The following is a 19,405-nucleotide window of genomic DNA, read 5'->3' as shown; positions in this document are numbered from 1 at the left end:
GTTGATCTGAGAACAAAGCAGAAAAACTGTACATGCCATTTTGAAACATGTATAGTAACAGTAATTAATATTACCACACAGACTAATTATTGATAACTTAAATGGCAAAGTGAAGGTTAATCCTATCAACATGAGTATCAGAAAGGCAGCTATGGTATACAGCCACTGGGCTAGTCAGTGTCTATTTCTTAAGTTATTTTAAACAGCTTCATCTTTAGTTCACCTGTGCTAAACAAGCCTCTAAATCAGGGGTCTTCAAACTTGGCCCTTTTATGACTTGCGGACTTCAACTCCCAAAATTCCACAGCCAGGCACGCTGGCTGAGGAATTCTGGGCGTTGAAGTCCAGAAGTCATAAAAAGGCCAAGTTTGAAGACCCCTGCTCTAAATCCAGTAACCCATAGAAAGTAATTTAAGATGCTGCCCATTGATTCAGGTAACTCAATATTGCTGCATTGACTGGCAACATCTTCCTAAAATTTCAGGTAAGAATTTTTCCTACCCTAATTGAAGATGCCAGGGGACAAAACAGCCTCTTTTTTCTGTAAATGTGCTCAAAGTGTCAAATTACACATTCTGAATGCATAAAAAATTATAGCTGGGTGAGAGTGTGTGACAGAATTCATGTTGCTGCATGCTGATATAGGGGGGAGATATTTTTTCAGAATGCAGCATGTTCTTCTTAGAATTATATTGTCCTCTGGCAAATGCTAAATCCTTAACTTGGCATCTGTGGTTAGCATTTCCTCTCTCGATTCTTTGTCATGTAAGAGCAGCCCAAAGGTTGCAACCAGCAACTGTTGAAAACAATTGTGGGTGCTGTAAATATCAAGGTTCCACCCATGAGTAAGACATAGGATGGCCAATATTAAAGCAGACAATTACCCTGAGAAATTGCCATAAATACTGACTGAAGCCCCTGACCTTCTAAGGTCAGTATTTTAGACTGATGGCAGCCAAGATATAAAATGCAAGAGGGTACATTATGGAAATAACTTACAATCACATGTAAAAATGACATTAGAAATACGATGCATATCCTGATATGGCAAAACTCCATCTAATTCAGACTGTTGAGGACACTCTAGCATATTTCTTTCAAATGTCTCTCGCTCTTGCCCCACATTTTTTTTTTCAATGCTAGGCAATTCTGTTCATTTGCAGATCCCTTCAAACAACAAAAATCTGTACCGGAGAACTCTGAGAAGGTTTCAGTTGGCCAGAATGAAACAACAGGCTGTGGGTTCCCTCTAATTAGTGACATAAATATCCAAGTGAATACAGTAGATGCATCAAGCAACAGCCTGAATGCACAAACATCTAGGAGTCTCTTTTTCCTCAACTCTTTTTCTCTGATCATCCCCTGCCCATATATTATTTCTTTCCCCTTTCTATTAGTTGCAAATGGACCTGAAGAGACTATATTAAAGGCTCCAACCCTACCTGCTTCTCATTGTGTCTGCATCAGTAATGAAGACATAATGAACAAATCAGAGACCTTAAAGCCTCATCAAGCTTACTATACCCATTTATTTTTTAAAATCAAACGAACAGGCCCCACATCTTCCAGTGACCCCCCCCCTCCTCATTAGCATTAGGTATACTTGCAACCCGCAAAGTCCTATTTCAAAAAAAGAGCACAGCTTTTGGGCAGAAAAGAAATTGTTTACTCCTAAATATACTTGGATTAGATTTGGAGGAATTTGCATTCAACAAATATAAGAAAAACAAAGGAGCAAGGAAGAAAGAAACTTGCTAGGGTGAGAAATCTCCTCTTTCTATCAAGGGCATTGAGCTCAGAAAATATTGACTAATGTTCACACAGTGCTACTCATTAACCCGCATTGAAAAATAGTAGTGCCTGGGGAAATGGTGCTGATTTCTCTCTCCTAAAGCTCTGGAAATTGAAGTGAGGATTCACTGACTAACAGAACAACATTAGATCTTTCTTGCAAAGAAAGGCAACACACCTGCAGGACAGACAATCCTGCTGAACATTGCCTTCCAGTATTGGCATGTCATGGATGTCATGGATGTGGGAAGGATTTAGAAATGCCCAGGTTTTGGATTAAACTAGAGTTGGTGCATCTAGCCCTCAAGTGGAAACTTCTCTTAACTTCTCTCAGTGATGAGAGTAAGCCAATATGTCTAAAAAAAAAATCTGTCTAGAGGAATCAAGGGAAGGGCGAAGAAGATGAAATCCAGCAGTTTTGCTCTTTCTAGACATTTTCGATAGTATTAGTCAAAGAAGAAAAATGGAACAGAAGGCTACACAAATCTATTCAACCACCATATATAAGCTCAACAAATTATCTCAATGCCATTCATATCAAATACAAAACCTGAAGCTATGGAACTGGGATTTCAATTTTCAAATGCATTGGTAATACTACCACAAAGTTGTCTTCTTCCTTCTTTTGAAGCATCAACAAAAATTCCCACCACTAAAGTCTCATCTGTAAACAACATTCCCCTTGCTATTCTGACCTTGTTTGACTCCCAAGGATATTTTGCCTGGCTTAAACTTTGGAATTAGTATTTGTGGTGACCTTGCTGCTATTGAAACTTGCAGCATCACAAAAATACACAAAAATACACCTGTGATACTAGAGCAAAGTACCCAAGCACACATTCAGTGTTTACCACATTCCCCCAGCTGTCAAGGAGACATTTTTACTAGGAGGTTATTGGCTAGGCTCTTAAGAACTTTAACCTAGAATAGAAATGAAAGAATTGTGATAAGAGGGGTAGTAATAGTAGTTTGTCATTTATATTAAAATGTGCACAAAACAGTATCATAGGAGGTACACCCTCTTTCTAAATAGTTATGTTCAGTTCAGAGCCCACTGGCCCCATGCATCCTATGAAAGCCATCCTCCAAATTGTCACTAAATTCTAATTTTGAAGGGAAAGAGAGATAAATGAATTCATACTCACTGTACATTTTTATTGTTTTAGAGTACAAGAATTTTAATTTTCTCCCAACTATGTACTACTTTTAGTAGATAGCTCCAAAAATCAGCTATGACTCTCCGCTCAGCAAAACCTGCATCCTAGTAGTTTTAGTACACTACTAGTACTTCTTTACTAGTACTATATTCAACTAGTAGTATCTTCTACTAGCAGTACTTCTTTACTAATAGTAAGTAAAAGTTTTTTTACTTACCTGTCCATGTACTTGCAGAAAATGTGCTTTTGCTAAGGCCATGGAGGCATCTCTCCAATGCATGGTGGATCCTGTCCTCTGTACACGTCGTGTGCTGCATTTTACTTCACCTCCTAAACAACATAAAGTAATTAATTCATTAATTAGAGTAATCCACTCCCAATTTTTAGCTTAATCCACCTGCAACTTTCTTGGTTAATTTACTATGACATTCTGCCTTTGAGATGCACACAACGTCCTATCCAGACCTTTAGCATCTCCACAAACTTTGCTGCCAAGATAAATTTTCCCCAAATTAGACTGTTGAATTGTCATGTTGCTAGATGGGAAAAAAGAGACTTTTGCTGGGCAGTGCAGAAAGCAGTGATAAATGGAACAGGATAAATGGGAATGATTCCAATGCTGATCCAAAACAGAAAATCATTCTCATTTTTTTCCTCTATAATTTTTGGTTGGAAGCATTGCAAAAGCAAAATGCGTGAAAGCCACAACTGTTGGCTTCCTATAAACTGGAAATATGCTTAAGGCAATAGTGGGAGGGGGGGTATGGCACATAACCAAGCTACAAACTATTACACCCTGACAATTTTGCTACTCATTCATTAAAATTGTTTTATGCTAGGGATTCAGTGGTGGGATTCAAATATGTGAACAACTAGTTCTCTGTATGGATGCTGCTTCCAGAAGTCCATTCTGGGCCTGGGCAACAAGAAATTAGCTACCAGTTCTGCTGAACTGGTGCGAACTGGCAGAATCCCACCACTGCAGGGATTCATATACTGAGGCTGTGGAACTGTGCTTCTTCTTTCCAACTCAAAATCTTGGGTACAAGTCAAAGAGATCCACTTAAGATTACTAAGCACTTTTTTCTCAGAAGTAGCCTTGATTATAGCTCGTAAAAGCTCCATCCCTCGTGTCTAAACTTATTAAGATAAAATAATCTTTATTGACATTTTTTATCATGAGCACACTGGCACACATTAAAAATGAAATTATGTTGCTTGCTCTGAAAAGAAAGTATATATCTACCCATACCCATACATAACACACATATACACATGCTACACACACACATACACACAAACAGTCAATTTTAAAGAGGAAAGTGAGTTTCTGATTGTCTGAGTTCCACAGTTCCATAGTTCTGTGGTACAAAGTAAGCCTGAATGGTTAGTTTATGATTCAGTGAATAATTTTCTTTCTTTCTTCCTTCCTTCCTTCCTTCCTTCCTTCCTTCCTTCCTTCCTTCCTTCCTTCCTTCCTTCCTTCCTTCCTTTCTTTCTTTCTTTCCCTTCCCTTCCCTTCCCTTCCCTTCCCTTCCCAGCAGGCAGATAAGTGGCTGCTGGTAGTGGGGAAGGGAGCAAGGAAGTGTGATGCAAGAGCAAAGGGGTTGGTGCTCTCTTGGACTTGTGGGAACTGCCAAGGACCACTAAGAATGAGATGTAGGGAAGGTGAAAGTGACAGCGTAGTGGTGATGCTGAAGCAGCAGCAGCCCTGCAATACTGAAACAGCAACAACTTTCCCATATTTCATTTCTTAAGGAGTCATGGGTCCCAGCATTCTGTAGACTAGCCCATTTGAGGTACCTTGGTTCAAAACCTTCTCTCCTATGATGCTCTGTTTCACCCAGGTAAAGATTATAGACACAAGAGTTTTAGTAGTATATAAATTGTATTATTAAAATCTATCACAATTATTTTTTTTCTCCATTGCCCCCTGTTTCTTTCTCTTGGCTTAATATACTTTTTGGAAGCATGGTCTGTGCCTGAAATGGATTAAGCATTTCTATTATCAAGCAGTGGGTAAGATCCCCATTTAAGTTCAGTCAGCAAGGATGAAGAAAATAATTGTATCAAGTTCTGAATAATGGATCATTTAATGCCTCTATCTCTAAAGAAATGTGGGTCAGGCAGACATTTTGGGGAATATACTTACTTGCTAGAAAACCATGGAATCACAGCTGCAAGGCTAACAAGAAGCCTGAAAACACCAGTGGATAACCTATTCTCCTAAATCTTGGCAAGATCTATCTTACCCAGGAGTCTTCAAACTTGGCTCTTTTATGACTTGTGGATTTCAACTCCCAGAATTCCTCAGCCAGGCACGCTGGTTGAGGAATTCTGGGAGTTGAAGTCCACAAGTCATAAAAGGGCCAAGTTTGAAGATCCCTTGTCTTACAATTTGAGCCTTTAAGCAAATTGCCTCTCAAAGAGAGAATTCCAGGACAAGCAACATGTTTAATATCCAACACATCTAGGGTAGCTTTAAACATCTGCTGGGAAAGCATTTGGTTCTGGACAAAATTGCCACTTTTGAAAAGCTCGTCTATGGAAGAAGGAATGATACCCAGAATTAAATGTGTTTTGAAGAATAGAATTTTATTTTATTTTTTTTTTAAAAAGGAACTCATCTCCAAATCACAATGTCTTAATTATATTTTGGAACAAATGTCATAAGGGAAATGATGACTGGATAAAGGACATGATTCATATCCTGAACATGGTCAGAAATAGTATTTTCTAATGTCAGCTCTTTACACAAAGGTCCATTAGCGGAAGAGAGGTGATTCCTCAAGTGGCCTCAGCAAACAGAAGTCTGCCCAGCCTCAAATTCACTTTTTTTCCAATTCATAATTGCATAATCAAAAACTGTCAGCAGCAACAGAAAATGAAGAAAAGAGATTCCAGTAAGTTAAAAAGCCACAGGGTACAGATTTGGCTTATGTCATAGTTTCCTCACATGATAATGAAGAACATGTTCTGACTTCATGAAAGCTTAATGCAGATTGTCTAAGGCTGCCAAATGCACAGGTTCCTTGTACATTTAACCTCTAAGATCTGCATAAAATCTCTGGACTCTTATGATTATTGGACTGGGCTGAGATGTCATGTTGACAAAGTACGAAAAACCTTTGGGGCTTTATTTCAGGAAAAAGACAATTTGACAAATGGTCAAAAGTCTAGGCAAATTCTTTCATAGCTTTCAGCAACATCATTAACTTTCCCACTAGATTCCATCTTACCCTTTTCCGTTTATCTTTTGGAAGATGCCTCTGTAGATGATTGCACTAACATCAGGGAAAGTAACCAATATTCATTGTTCCACATCGTTACTTTTCAAAAACTGCTGGATCAGTGCAGATATCGCCATGTAAATATTTATAGTCATTCTGTCCATATTATGACATCATGATTCAAATATTTTCATATGAATCAGTTGTTCAGGAATCCTTAGCTGCCTTAGAAAGCCTATGCTTTCAGTATTTTAGTCAGAACTGTTGAATCTGAGCATGAGCTTCAAACTAACCCCCAGTGAGCCATTTGCAAACTGGACTCTGAATTTATTCAGGGCCTGGTGAAACTTCGAATTTTAAGTAACATAGCCAGAAACCTTCCTTTATACTTTAGGAAATAAAGCAAAGCAAACACCTTCTCAAAAGAAACCAGTTCCAATTACAGAAGAGCACAAGGCGTGACCTTTTTAAGAACTCCCTCACAACATATTTCAATGGTTTCAAACATTTTCGCTCAATTTGTGTACCTATTTTTCCACATACTAGAAACTCTGATCTGCCTGATTTTTACAACTTCTGGTTTATGACTGGGCTCTGGTTTGACCTTTTGCCCAAAGTTTTACTTCTATATTCTGTTGACTTTGCCTATCAGCAATTCATAGATAAAACATACTGTTTTGGGAGAGGAGGACAATTGCCACAATGAGATGTACCAATTCTCCAATTGACAATAAAAATCACATGGCTTTTATACTTCAGCAACGCAGCCTTCTAGAGCTGGGCTGAAGGGATGAACTCAATTTCTTGAAACAGTACAGGGTATTTCTTCAGTTCTATTGTCAAGTCAGTTTGGAATTTGGTGGCAATAGCTTTCCCAACCAGTTTTTCCTTGCAACTTATGGGGATGATTAAATGTTTAACAATTGTATGATACTAAACTTTGTTGCTAAATTAGAAACAAGGGACACCACTGATACCAAATGGTGTCTTTACCCAGCCAAATTATTCCTGGCTGCTTTAGCAACTTGCCTTCTGCTCTGCTAATGCTCTTGATTCCAGAATAAAATGATTTAATTGGAAATCAAGAGCTTGACCTAATGTTCAAAATGTGAGTTGAGTACAAACTCAGGCTATTTAGAATAGAACAGATTAGAATAACTGGCAGGGATAGCCAGCACCCCAGAAGTTAGGCTCAAGATCCATATGGATCTTGATAGAGATGAATACTAGGCCCTAACTAACAAAATGAAATTCAATCTAGAAAAAGTAAGGTTTTACACTTAGGCAAGAAAAATCAAATGTACAGTTATAGATCAGATGAAACTTGGCTCAACAGCAGTAGCTGCAAGAGAGATCTTGGAATCCTAGTGGACAATCACTTAAATATAAGCCAGAAGTGTGCTGCAGGTGCCAAAAAAACCCAAAGGAATCCTAGGCTGCATTAGCAGAGGGATAGAATCAAGATAATGCGAAGTGACACTACTGCTTTATATTGCCTTGGTAAAACCAAACTTGAAATACTACATCCAGTTTTGGTCACACAATATAAAAAAGATGTTGAGACTCTGAAAAAAAAAGTGCAGGGAAGAGCAACAAAGATGATTAGGTGGCTGGAGCTAAAACATATGAAGAATGTTTGCAGGAATTGGGTGTGGCTAGTCTAGTGAAGAGAAGGACCAGGGGACACATGATAGCAGTGTTCCAATATTTGAGGGGCTGTCACAGAGAGGAGAGGATCAACCTATTTTTCAAAGCTCCTGAAGGCAGGACAAGAAGCAATGGATGGAAACTGAACAAAGAGAGAAGCAACCTAGAACTAAGGAGAAATTTCCTGAGAGTAAGAACAATTGATCAGTGGAACAGTTTGCCATCAGAAGTTGTGGGTGCTCCAACACTAGAGGCTCTTAAGAAGATACTGGACAGCCATTTGTCTAAAATGGTATGGAGTGTCCTGCTTGAGCAAGGGATTGGACTAGAAGACCTTTCAACTCTTGTTATTCTGTATGATCAGAACAGCACAGAATACTTTATTTGGCTAAGTGTGATTAGACACACAAGGAATTTGTCTCGAACAAAAACACTTAATGTACTTGTAAAACAAGCCATACATTGCAACAGGGAAATAATAATTTGACTATGTGATGAACAATAATAATAATAATAATAATAATAATAATAATAATAATAATAATAATAATAATAATAATAATAATAGTAATAAAAAAAGTGGAGCACCACTTGAACACTATTGACAATGACAAATTCACCATTGTTGTTGTGGTTAGTTGCAAAGTCGTGTCCAACCCTTTGCGACTCCATGGACAATGTTCTCCAGGCCTTCTTGTCCTCTGCCATCTTCTGGAGTCCATTTAAGCTCACGCCTGCTTCAGTGACTCCATCCAGCCACCTCATTCTCTGTCATCCCCTTCTTCTATTGCGCTCAATCTTTCCCAGCTTCAGGGTCTTCTCCAGTAAGTCCTTCCTTCTCATTAGGTGGCCAAAGTATTTGAGTTTCAACTTCAGGATCTGGCCTTCTAAAGAGCAGTCAGTGTTGATCTCTTCTAGGACTGACCGGTTTGATCGCCTTGCAATCCAGGGGACTCGCAGGAGTCTTCTCCTGCACCATAGTTCAAAGGCCTCAATTCTTTTGCGCTCAGCCTTTCTTATAGTCCAATTTTCGCAGCCATACATTGCAACTGGGAAAACCATGGCCTTGAGTATACGTACTTTTGTTGGCCGGGTGATGTCTCTGCTTTTTAGTATGCTGTCTAGATTTGCTATAGCTTTCCTCCCCAGGAGCAAGCATCTTTTACTTTCTTGGCTGCAGTCCCCATCTGTGGTGATTTTGGAGCCCAGGAAGATAAAATCTGTCACTACCTCCATTTCTTCCCCATCTATTTGACAGGAATTGAGAGGGGCAGATGCCATGATCTGGGTTTTCTTAATGTTGAGTTTCATGCCAACTTTTGCACTCTCCTTCTTCACCCGCATCAAGAGGCTCTTTAGTTCCTGTTCACTTTCTGCCATTAGAGTGGTATCATCTGCATATCTTAGGTTGTTGATATTTCTCCCGGCAATCTTAATTCCAACTTTTGATTCATCTAGTCCTGTCTTTCTCATGATGTGCTCTGCATATAAGTTAAATAGGCAGGGCGACAGAATACAGTCTTGCCAGACTCCTTTCCCAATTTTGAACCAATCAGGGGTTCCGTGTCTAGTTCTCACTGTTGCTTCTTGACCTGCATATAGATTTCTCAAGAGACAAATAAGATGGTCTGGTACTCCCATCTCTTTAAGAACTTGCCACAATTTGTTGTGATCCACACAATCAAAGGCTTTAGCATAGTCAATGAAGCAGAAGTAGATGTTTTTCTGGAACTCCCTAGCTTTCTCCATGATCCAGTGTATGTTGACAATTTGATCTCTAGTTCCTCTGCCTCTTCAAAATCCTGCCTATACTTCTGGAAGTTCTCGATCCACATACTGCTGGAGTCTAGCTTGTAGGATTTTAAGCATAACTTTACTATCATGTGAAATGAGTGCAATGGTGCAATAGTTTGAACATTCATTGGCATTGCCTTTCTTTGGAATTGGAATGTAAACTGACCTTTTCTAATCCTGTGGCCACTATTGAGTTTTCCAAATTTGCTGGCAAATTGAGTGTAGCACTTTTACTGGATCATCTTTTAAGATTTTGAATAGCTCAAGTGGAATACTGTCACCTCCACTAGCTTTGTTGTTGCTCAGATTTCCTAAGGCCCATTTTACTTCACATTCTAGGATGTCTGGCTTGAGGTCAGTGACCACCCCATTGTGGTTATCAGGGACACTAAGTTCATTCTTGTATAGTTCTTCTGTGTAATTTTGCCACCTCTTCTTAATCTCTTCTGCTTCTGTTAGGTCTCTGCCATTTTGGTCCTTTACCATGCCCATCTTTACATGAAACGTTCCCTTCATATCTCCAATTTTCTTGACAATATCTCTGGTCCTCCCTATTCTATTGTTTTCTTCTATTTCTTTGCACTGTTCATTTAAGAGGGCATTCTCATCTCTTCTAGCTATTCTTTGGAATTCTGGATTCAATTGGGTGTATCTTTCTCTTTCTCCCTTGCCTTTCGCTTCCCTTCTTTCCTCAGCTATTTGCAAAGCTTCCTCAGACAGCCATTTTGCTTTCTTGCATTTCTTTTTCTTTGGGATGGTTTTAGAACACTATTGACATTGACAAATTCACATTAGTCAATTACAAAAAGCGGCTTTACTTGGAACAGCTTATACTCTGCACAATATCTCTAACACCATCAAACATCCACATCTGCCTATCCCAAGTCCTTGGAAAGGACTTGATAGGTAGACAAAAATATCTGGACATACTGAAGTTTGCAACCAGTAGAAAGATAAAATAAGAGTAATAAAAGGATAAATAATACTACAGCCACACTCTATGGGTTAATATACATGCACATTAGACAGAACCTAGTAGTCACTGTATGTTGTCAACTGTGGAAATTAAGAGTTCGGCAGAGTGATGGCACAAGGGAAAAAACTGTCCCTGTGTTTAGTTGTCTTGGCATGCAATACCAGTACTATCCCAAGGGAAGAATGTGAAACAGTGTCCAGGATATGAGGGGTCTACAGACAATTAATTTTTCCTAGTCGTGGTCTTCTAGGTAGCCAGTGCATCATGAGCATAATCTTGAGTATTGCATAGTAGGTGCCACTGTCATCTATATAGACTCCTTTTCCTCTCCAGACTTCCAATCCAGGTCTTTTTTATGTCAAAAAACCTTAGGAAATTAGAGGGTTTTTTCTGGTAAATCCCCAACCCCATAGTATATCAATATTCCTGCATGTGCTGAGATTGTTCTAGGGGACTTCAAGATATGCACTGACATAATTGGAGGAAGACACATCAGAACTTCATGATACCCATGATAATCATAGGGCCACCTTAAGATGACATCAGTCCAGTTTGGATTGGGTTGTCTCAGTCAAGCATAAGAATAATATCAGGCCCAAGCCCAGAGACAATACAGAAAAATCCTATCAAGTTCAATCCTTTATTTGCTTACACCTAACAGAAACTTGTCAAACTAAAGTTATAACCTTCTAACCTATTAGATATATCCTAAGAGATTCTATGATGTGGCTACCCTGAACCTCTTTCCCTCTCCCCATCCAACTCTGGATTATGCACTCAATTCCTCTTGACCTCTCTCTGGGAAAGCCCTGAATTCAAAAATTCACTGGGAGCGGGGGTGGTATCAGCCTCTCTAAGAGAAGCTGTGATTAGATTATTCATGAAGAATCCTGACCTGGGCCCAGATTATGAAGGTAACTATGGTCCAATTGCCAAAACCAGAATCACTAGAAAATGTTCGTAAGCAAGTGGATGTTAAATAAATCCTTGACCTCTTGTACGAAACTCTTTCTTTATATCCATTTTAAGCTAGTTTAAAGCCTGATTTTGGAAACAGAAACTGTCTTGTTTACCTTGTGCTATGCCAAGCTTTAACAGCAAGTCCCTGTTTTTTTTCTGTTTTCTGTAAAAGCATCAAAGTGCATCTTTTCAGTCAAGGAATTATGTGATAATAATTATGTTACATTAGCATAGGATGATTAATTCTCATTTTAATAATGATTTCATTCATTTGTTCCCATATTATTGATTGCCTAGACAATGTTACATGCTTGTGCAAATCAGCATTCAGAAAGGGAGAAGAAATGTTTATTTCTAAGCACACTGAAAAATGGTTAAACCCACCCAAAGAGCCACAGAAGCAGGATCCTGAAGATAACAGACTTATTTACAGCTCACCTGTGGTTCATAAAGGAAGAGGAAGGCCAAAAAGGTATAGTTAGATTCTCTGAAAACAATTTACCACAAGGATCCAAAGATACCAGATTTGATAAGGTTCTTTTTCATGGCTCAAACTAAATGAGTCACCTACTGAAACACAACTGTGAAACTTTTTTTCTTAATGGACCAGTTTTGTTTTGAAAAATGTGGGCAAAAAAAATGAAAATGTGAAGCTATGCTATTATTGAAAGTGTGTGGTGGCAACAGGATGTGAGGCAACATATTCAACTAGTGAAGAGCTGCCCAGCTCAGAACTTCTGGATAACTCCAGATTTAGGAGATAGCTGACAAACAGATACTGAATTGGAGTAACAATGTCTATGATTCTAAAAATCAATGACTAGAAAGTTCTACTTTTTCTCTCATCGAATGAACAAAGGATTCCAAGTAAGATCTTAAAGTCCCCTATCACTGCATTTGAAGCAGACAAATTAAGTAAACATATTGTCAAGCCATTGATGTTACTTCACTCATAAAGCTAACTTCAAAAATGTAGTATTTTTAAATTTATTTTTTTAATTTAAAATCCAAAGTGTTGCCTAATTAACATTTTGTTAGGAAACACAACAAAGCCTCTCTGTATACCCATAACTAGAGTATGTGCCACACTTGTAGAGTTTTAAGAAGCCACTTTATTGTTCTATGCCTGTTCCACAGGAATCTCCCCAGACTGGTAGCTTTAGCCTGGGAAAGGCAAACTAAGGCTCAGTGGGATTGGGGGGGGGGGGCAGACCTTGCCTTCTTGTGTTTATCTGTTGTGTCTACATAACAATTTCAGACTAATTTCCCACTTGAGTCCTTTGTGTTTGCATAATAATTCCAGACTAATTTCCAATTTCAGTCCTCCTCTGACTGGGACAGTTGCTCTCCAACACTGTGCCAGTTTACCAACTTGACGAAGTCTTTTAGTAATCTTATTTACCCTGCATATGATTCATAATTAATCCAACTCATATATGATTTCCTGTGCTATATGTTTAAAGAAGTGTTTCATTTTCATGAAGTAAACAGGAAACACAACAGGAACAAAGCTAAGAAATAGGATTTTTATTACATGTTCTCTTAATAGAAGATAAGATAAAGTCCATAATTGTAATTAACTGCACTTGTTTAGTACAAGGTTGGTAGCAGGGAGTTATGTATCTTTTGTGTTAAGGATATCCTGTCTTCAAGCCCCGTAAAGAAGGTATCATAGCAGTTGAATATGACTGATTGTGAGAAGGGCTTCCCAGTCCAGAAAAAAATGTAATTGGCAGACAAAATATATTTGTGAAAAGGTCCTCCTGCTATGACTGCCACCTGCTTATTGAGCAGGAATCAAGAGTCTAGGACAGTAGTGGCGAACCTATGGCACGAGTGCCAGAGGCGGCACTCGGAGCCCTCTCTGTGGGCACGCACACTGTTGCCCCAGCCCCGCCTCCCCCCACAGCCCAGTCCTCACCAACAGCCTCCCCCAGAGGAGAGTCACCCCCGGGTGCGGCCCACACTGAGCAGCGCAGCCAAGCACATGGCAGCTGGGCAGCACATGATGCTACAGGGCACGGGTGGAGGGTGTAGCCACCATGGCACTGCAGAGCTGTCTGGGCAATCTGCGGCAGGCCGTGGATGGCCCTGGGGGTGGGCGGGGGAGGGCGGAGCAGGGCGGGAGCGGGTGGGTGGAGCGGGGGCAGGGCAGGGGTGGGGCAGTTTTGGGGCACTCAGTCTCTAAAAGGTTTGCCATCACTAGTCTAGGATAATCCTCAAATTTCAAACACATTCTGCTTAGGGAAGTGCAACCCTATTAAGATCTAAGGATTATAAATCTTTATAACAAGAATGCCATTGAAACCAGTGTCACTCCATTTTGCTAAGATTGACTCTCAGTCTGTTCCTTCCTCCCATCTCATGCATACTCTTACAGCCTTCTGATACAGGGACAAGACCTCCACAATATTGTTATCAAGCTCAGATATAGAATTGGGTATCAACTAACTATGTGTCAATGGATGATCTTATCAGTTGCTTTGTGTACATTTTGAATAAGAGTAGACACAATGTCAAAACTGTGATACTGTGATACTCTGCCTAGTGAGAACTGGGGGTAGATTTCCAACAACAACTAAACTAAGAAGAAGAAGTAGACACTACAATACACTGTCCCCTACTCTCAGCTCCTGAGACAGTCTATAAGGAACACATGAATCAAAAGTTGATGAGAAATCAAGTAGAATCAGAAAGATTATATGAACCCTGTCCTTGTCATCCATAAACACTATTTCATTGCTATACATAGCCCTGTAGCCCAACCAAAATGTGTCTGAATAATCTATTTCTTCCATGGCCTCCTGGAGTTGCCTTCCATGACACATTTGACTTCACTGTCACCAGCACTGTCATTATTCTTTGATGCAACTTCACAAATTCATTGAATTAAAATATGATAATAAAGATTGCAGAAACAGTGTGCAAATCAGACTCCAACTTCAATGCAGTTTTTGAACGCCAGAATGAGCATAGAATATCAGCTTTAGGAAAGAGTCATGCCTATACTATGTACCACCAGAAGCACTGATATATTTCATTTCTGAACTTGCACTGGGACAAGTTTCACCACTTAACCAAACATAAAGACCGTATGGTAGGACAGGTCCAATCAGATATGATTTAGTGAGGATCAAGGCCATCTAATCAAAAGTATCTCTCCTAACATGTTTGTAACTTTACCTCATTAAGTTGCTGTTTACCCTGAAGCTATGTGGAAAGATTTGTTATACATGGCAACATTTTATTCACATATTTATTATGACTTTATTCAAATTTCAACAAGAATGTTTACTCTGAACAGCATTTACTCTACAAATAGAGAGGAACATCTGAAACCTCCTAATAGGGTAGTGCAAGAATCAGTGAAGCCAACAGAGGAAGGATGAGGCTGACAGGAGTTTCTTAGAAATGCAGTATACCAAAGACCACATACATTTCTGCTGATTTTTTTCAGTTATGCTTCTCTGTTTTCAAAGAAGAAAAAGGAAATGGTTGAAAATGAAAACAATTTTTTGGAATTAAAAACATATTTGTTGTAATAAACAGCTATCCATAGTATTGTTCTGAAAAAAACCCAATGTGACATACCCATATATAAAGTAGCAGTAATATAAAATTGCAATGATTAGTTTTTAAGTGTCTGAACTTTCTGAGTTTCCTTCCTCAAAACTGAAAATGAAGAGACCTCCAGTGAGCAGTTTTATAGTATCAGATTCATATTCTGGACCTCCAATCAAACTAAGGCCTTTCTTCCTCTGACACTCTGACATAAACTTGGCATATCAAATTAATCGATGCATAGTCTTGCATTTCAAAAGAATCCCAATTGAGCTTAATGAGAGCTATTGCTTAGAAAGCATGAGCCAGAAATAACTTGTAATCCATCAACAGAAAATAGAATTCAAGAGCAATCTTTCATATTTTAGCTCCTAGTTTCCTAGTTCCTAGTTTCCAATACCAAAGTCCATGAATACCAAAACACTTGTTAATATCTATAGTACATCACTATCTCTATGTCTAGGTTTCTGTATTCATGTGTGCTCCAAAGCATTCTTAGGAAATCAAAATATAAAAGGATGCATTCAGAGCTTTATCTAGAATATGTTTCCATGCCCAGGAGGGAAGAGAAGTAAAGAGTGTTAAGAGCATTCTTGGAAGCTAGAGGGCATTGTGAGAAATAAGTTTGCCTTTAGGCAAACTGGCCACACCCCATATTGACCATTTTATGGAATGCCCAGAAGCTCCATTCAGAATTTCAGATGTGCCCATCAGCTCAAAAATGTTGGGAACTCAATTTAAAATACCTAATTTCTGAGACACTCATGTTCATAAGAAATCATTTATTTTACAAAACAGGTTAGATTAAGTTCAAGTAAAGTAATAAAGAGACAATATACAAGAAGCCCAAACTGTGGAAATTACAGATTATACTGTGAATGACCTTAACAGCACCACTGCCACCCCCCCTCCTTGGTAATGCAAATTATCTACTAAAAGCAAGTGTAGAAAGGAAGAAGGGAAGCCCAGCCCTGCTAGTTTTCCTAAGATGGGGTATTGACACTTCACTTAGAACTTGTTCAAATTTAGCACCTAAAAATTAGCAATAATTCTTTGTCAGACCTTGAGAAACCAAACTGATAACGAACTCTAGGTCTTGCTTACATCTTCCTGCATAAATTACTCTCTAAATCTGTCCATTAATATCATCTTGCATCCAAAACTGGAGTGTTAATTGCATTTGAAACATTCCATTCTTTTTCCTGGGCAGCCTCATTCCTAAATGCCAACCTGTGTCCCTTTCCTCACACAGAAAAACTAAATCTGAGGCAGCAGATGTCTAAATCTAAGTTATCAACTACACATCTAGATTTGTTTGCTAAACTAGCACTGAGTTCTATAAAGCCATATTTCCCCTAATCCAAACCAACAGATGAAAAGAACAAAATCTACACAACTCCTCAGCACTTTTCTGGCATGCCAAATTTCTCACTTGCACATATGAACATATGACATCATGTCTAAATGCTGCTGTCCAAACAGCAGGAAGAGCAACTATTCTGTTACTGATTTTTTTTATCTTAAAGCAGCACATGCACCATGATTTTCAATCCCTTACATATTATTCAATAATTCCTTTAAAAGTTCAGAAAGAAAACATTCCTTTTGTTGGAAAGTAAATAAGCACAATTTATCTCAAGAGTGAAATCATTTGAATGGGAATTATTACATAGATTACAAAGAGGGCTATAGAAAAAGAAAGTATTTAAGAAAACCTCAAGTGAAAATGCTGGCATTCATCAGTAAGATTTCCTGGATGACAACTATGCTGAAGAAATTTGGGGCACAATGTCTTTCCTGGTTCAATTTCACCATTCTGACAGAAAGCAGAGGAACCAATTTTGCAAGGCAATAGTCAAGCAGTAGTCAAAATATTTAATTTTAACACACAGTAAAGAGCTTCTAGGACCATGATTGAAATGTACTCAGAAGTAAAATAAACTACCATTGCACATGTAGGGGATGTGAACTAAACAAAAAGATATTTGTACATCAGGATCCCTGGTGGTGCAGTGGTTAGAATGCAGTATTGTAGGCTAACTCTGCCCCACAGCCTGGAGTTCAATCCTGACTGGCTCAAGACTGACTCGGCCTTCCATCCTTCTGAGGTTGGTAAAATGAGGACCCAGATTTTTGAGGGCAACATGCTGACTCTGTGAACTGCCCAATGGAGTGTAGAGCACTGTGGAATGGTACATAAGTCTAAGTGCTATTGCTATTGTTCCAAATTTCTTAGTAGACTACATAGCTTCCACTCTAACCCACATACACCTTATATGGTGATACCTTATATGATGGTCCCTGTAGCTGCCTTATCAAGAGAGATCCTGTCCCTTTCCTGATGTATGTATTTTTACAACTGTTGCTTCCACATAAACCAACTATCTTGTAAAGAAGCACTGGATTCCATTCAGGTGAATTTCATTTTAAGTTTCCATTTCATACTATAACCAGTATTTATTTTCCAACAAGAGCAACTCTATTACATTAGATCCACACACTTAATAGTAATAGAAAAATGCTGAATTCATTTATAGAAGAACAATTTAACTGGCTTGGAAGAATGCTTACATCACTATGGTGAGATATAAGCATCTTACAGGAGACCAGATTTTTCCCAAGTTCTTGTTTTGCTTTAATCAAAGAACCCATTTAGTTAATTCTGAGAGGAGCTGATATTTGTCTAAAAATATAATTTCACCAGATCTTCCATAGCCTGAGAACATTAACTACTATAGCCACACAGGAACAAAAGAAGCTTGGGACATTTACTAGCACAAATAGAAGTATTTAAGTGTCCTGTAAATACATGGACCACCATAAGGAAGAAACTACCATACCAATTACTAGATCTGAGCCTTCCTGAAAGGGGGCTGCTTAGCCCAGAGAAAACAAGGCCATTAAGAATTAGGGCAAAAGAGAACTCAAGATCAAACACTTCATAAAGTATGCTTTCACAATCTCTTACTGATCTAATTGATAAGAGTATCAGACAGAATATATTCTGGGAAAAGGAAGTAAAATTGCCATTATTCAACTTCCACATGGAATAGAATGCTTGATGCTGGTATACAGAAAGCCTGCATTTCACTGAGTACAACCAAATAAAACTGCAATGTTTAAATGTTGATTGTGCAAACTGACACACAAAATGAAACAAACAAGCAAACCAACTCATTGGTAGTTTTTCAAAAGCAACACTGAATGCGTTGCACGCCACTATGTTGTTGTTGTTAATTGCGAAGTCGTGTCCGACCCATCACGACCCCATGGACAACGTTCTTCCAGGCCTTCCTGTCCTCTACCCTCTTCTGGAGTCCTTTTAAGCTCACGCCTACTGCTTCAGTGACTCCATCCAGCCACCTCATTTTCTGTCGTCCCCTTCTTCTATTGCCCTCAATCTTTCCCAGCCTTAGGCCCTTCTACAGTGAATCCTTTCCTTCTCATTAGGTGGCCAAAGTATTTGAGTTTCAACTTCAGGATCTAGCCTTCTAAAGAGCAGTCAGGCTTGATCTCTTCTAGGATTGACTATATGTGAAACTAAAAAGACAAGTAGGTTTTCCTTTTAAGGTGTTAGTCTTTATTCATTTTTTCCAAACACAAGTTTTCCTGGGACCAGATCATCTTCTCCTGATATCTGGCCTTTTGTATCCTATATCAGCTAACCTGCTTTAAAATAAAAACCTCACTCTTAATACCAGTGAATAAGCAGGGTTTTTTTTTTACAAGTAGAACTATACATTACTTACAGAGATGATAAGTAGCTCATAATGTGGCATTTCCCAAACCAAGCTGGTCATAAACTTTGGACTTATTTGGGACTTTTGTAGCATTCAGAAGAGGGAAATGCTGGGAAGAAATAGTATTATGGTTAAGATGTTGAACTAGCAACAGAATGGCCTCAGGTTCAGGTTGACCCTTAGCCACAAACTTCACAATTGACTCTGGATCAATTGTTCTCTATCAACCCATCCTATCTCACAGGGTTGTAATGGGGAAAAATTGGAAGGAGAGCTATGCACAATGTGCATAAATCAAGCCTGCTATTCATTCAAAGTTGTCTCCAGATCTTTTAATGTACTCTTCACATCAAAAGATGGCTTTCCGAAACAGCTATGTAGAAAATCTAATATCTCTCTATGCACACGCCTACACAAACACCCTATGCTCATAGGATTTTCATTGGAGAGAAATACGTGGTTTCAGAAACTTAAACTGAGACTGAAACAAGATCCTCCCCCCCCCCAAGTTTGTACACAAGATGAAATTTTTCCCCTGTAAGAAAGCAA

General features: G+C 38.8%; 1 protein-coding gene across 1 annotated transcript in view; it reads right to left on the bottom strand.

The window, feature by feature from the left end:
• The window catches only part of PIK3R5 (phosphoinositide-3-kinase regulatory subunit 5), a 55,406-nt gene that overhangs the window by 23,835 nt on the left and 12,166 nt on the right, over positions 1 to 19,405 (bottom strand). Inside the window, exon 2 of the mRNA XM_039355097.1 lies at positions 3,166 to 3,278. Within this exon, the coding sequence (XP_039211031.1) occupies positions 3,166 to 3,265 (100 nt within the window). The 5' untranslated portion in view covers positions 3,266 to 3,278. The remainder of the gene's footprint in view (positions 1 to 3,165; positions 3,279 to 19,405) is intronic.

Source organism: Crotalus tigris, unplaced genomic scaffold (genome assembly GCF_016545835.1).
Source record: "Crotalus tigris isolate CLP2741 ecotype Arizona unplaced genomic scaffold, ASM1654583v1 scf7180000018599.1079084, whole genome shotgun sequence".
Classification (NCBI taxonomy): domain Eukaryota; kingdom Metazoa; phylum Chordata; class Lepidosauria; order Squamata; family Viperidae; genus Crotalus; species Crotalus tigris.
This window is presented reverse-complemented; position numbering and strand designations above follow the sequence as displayed.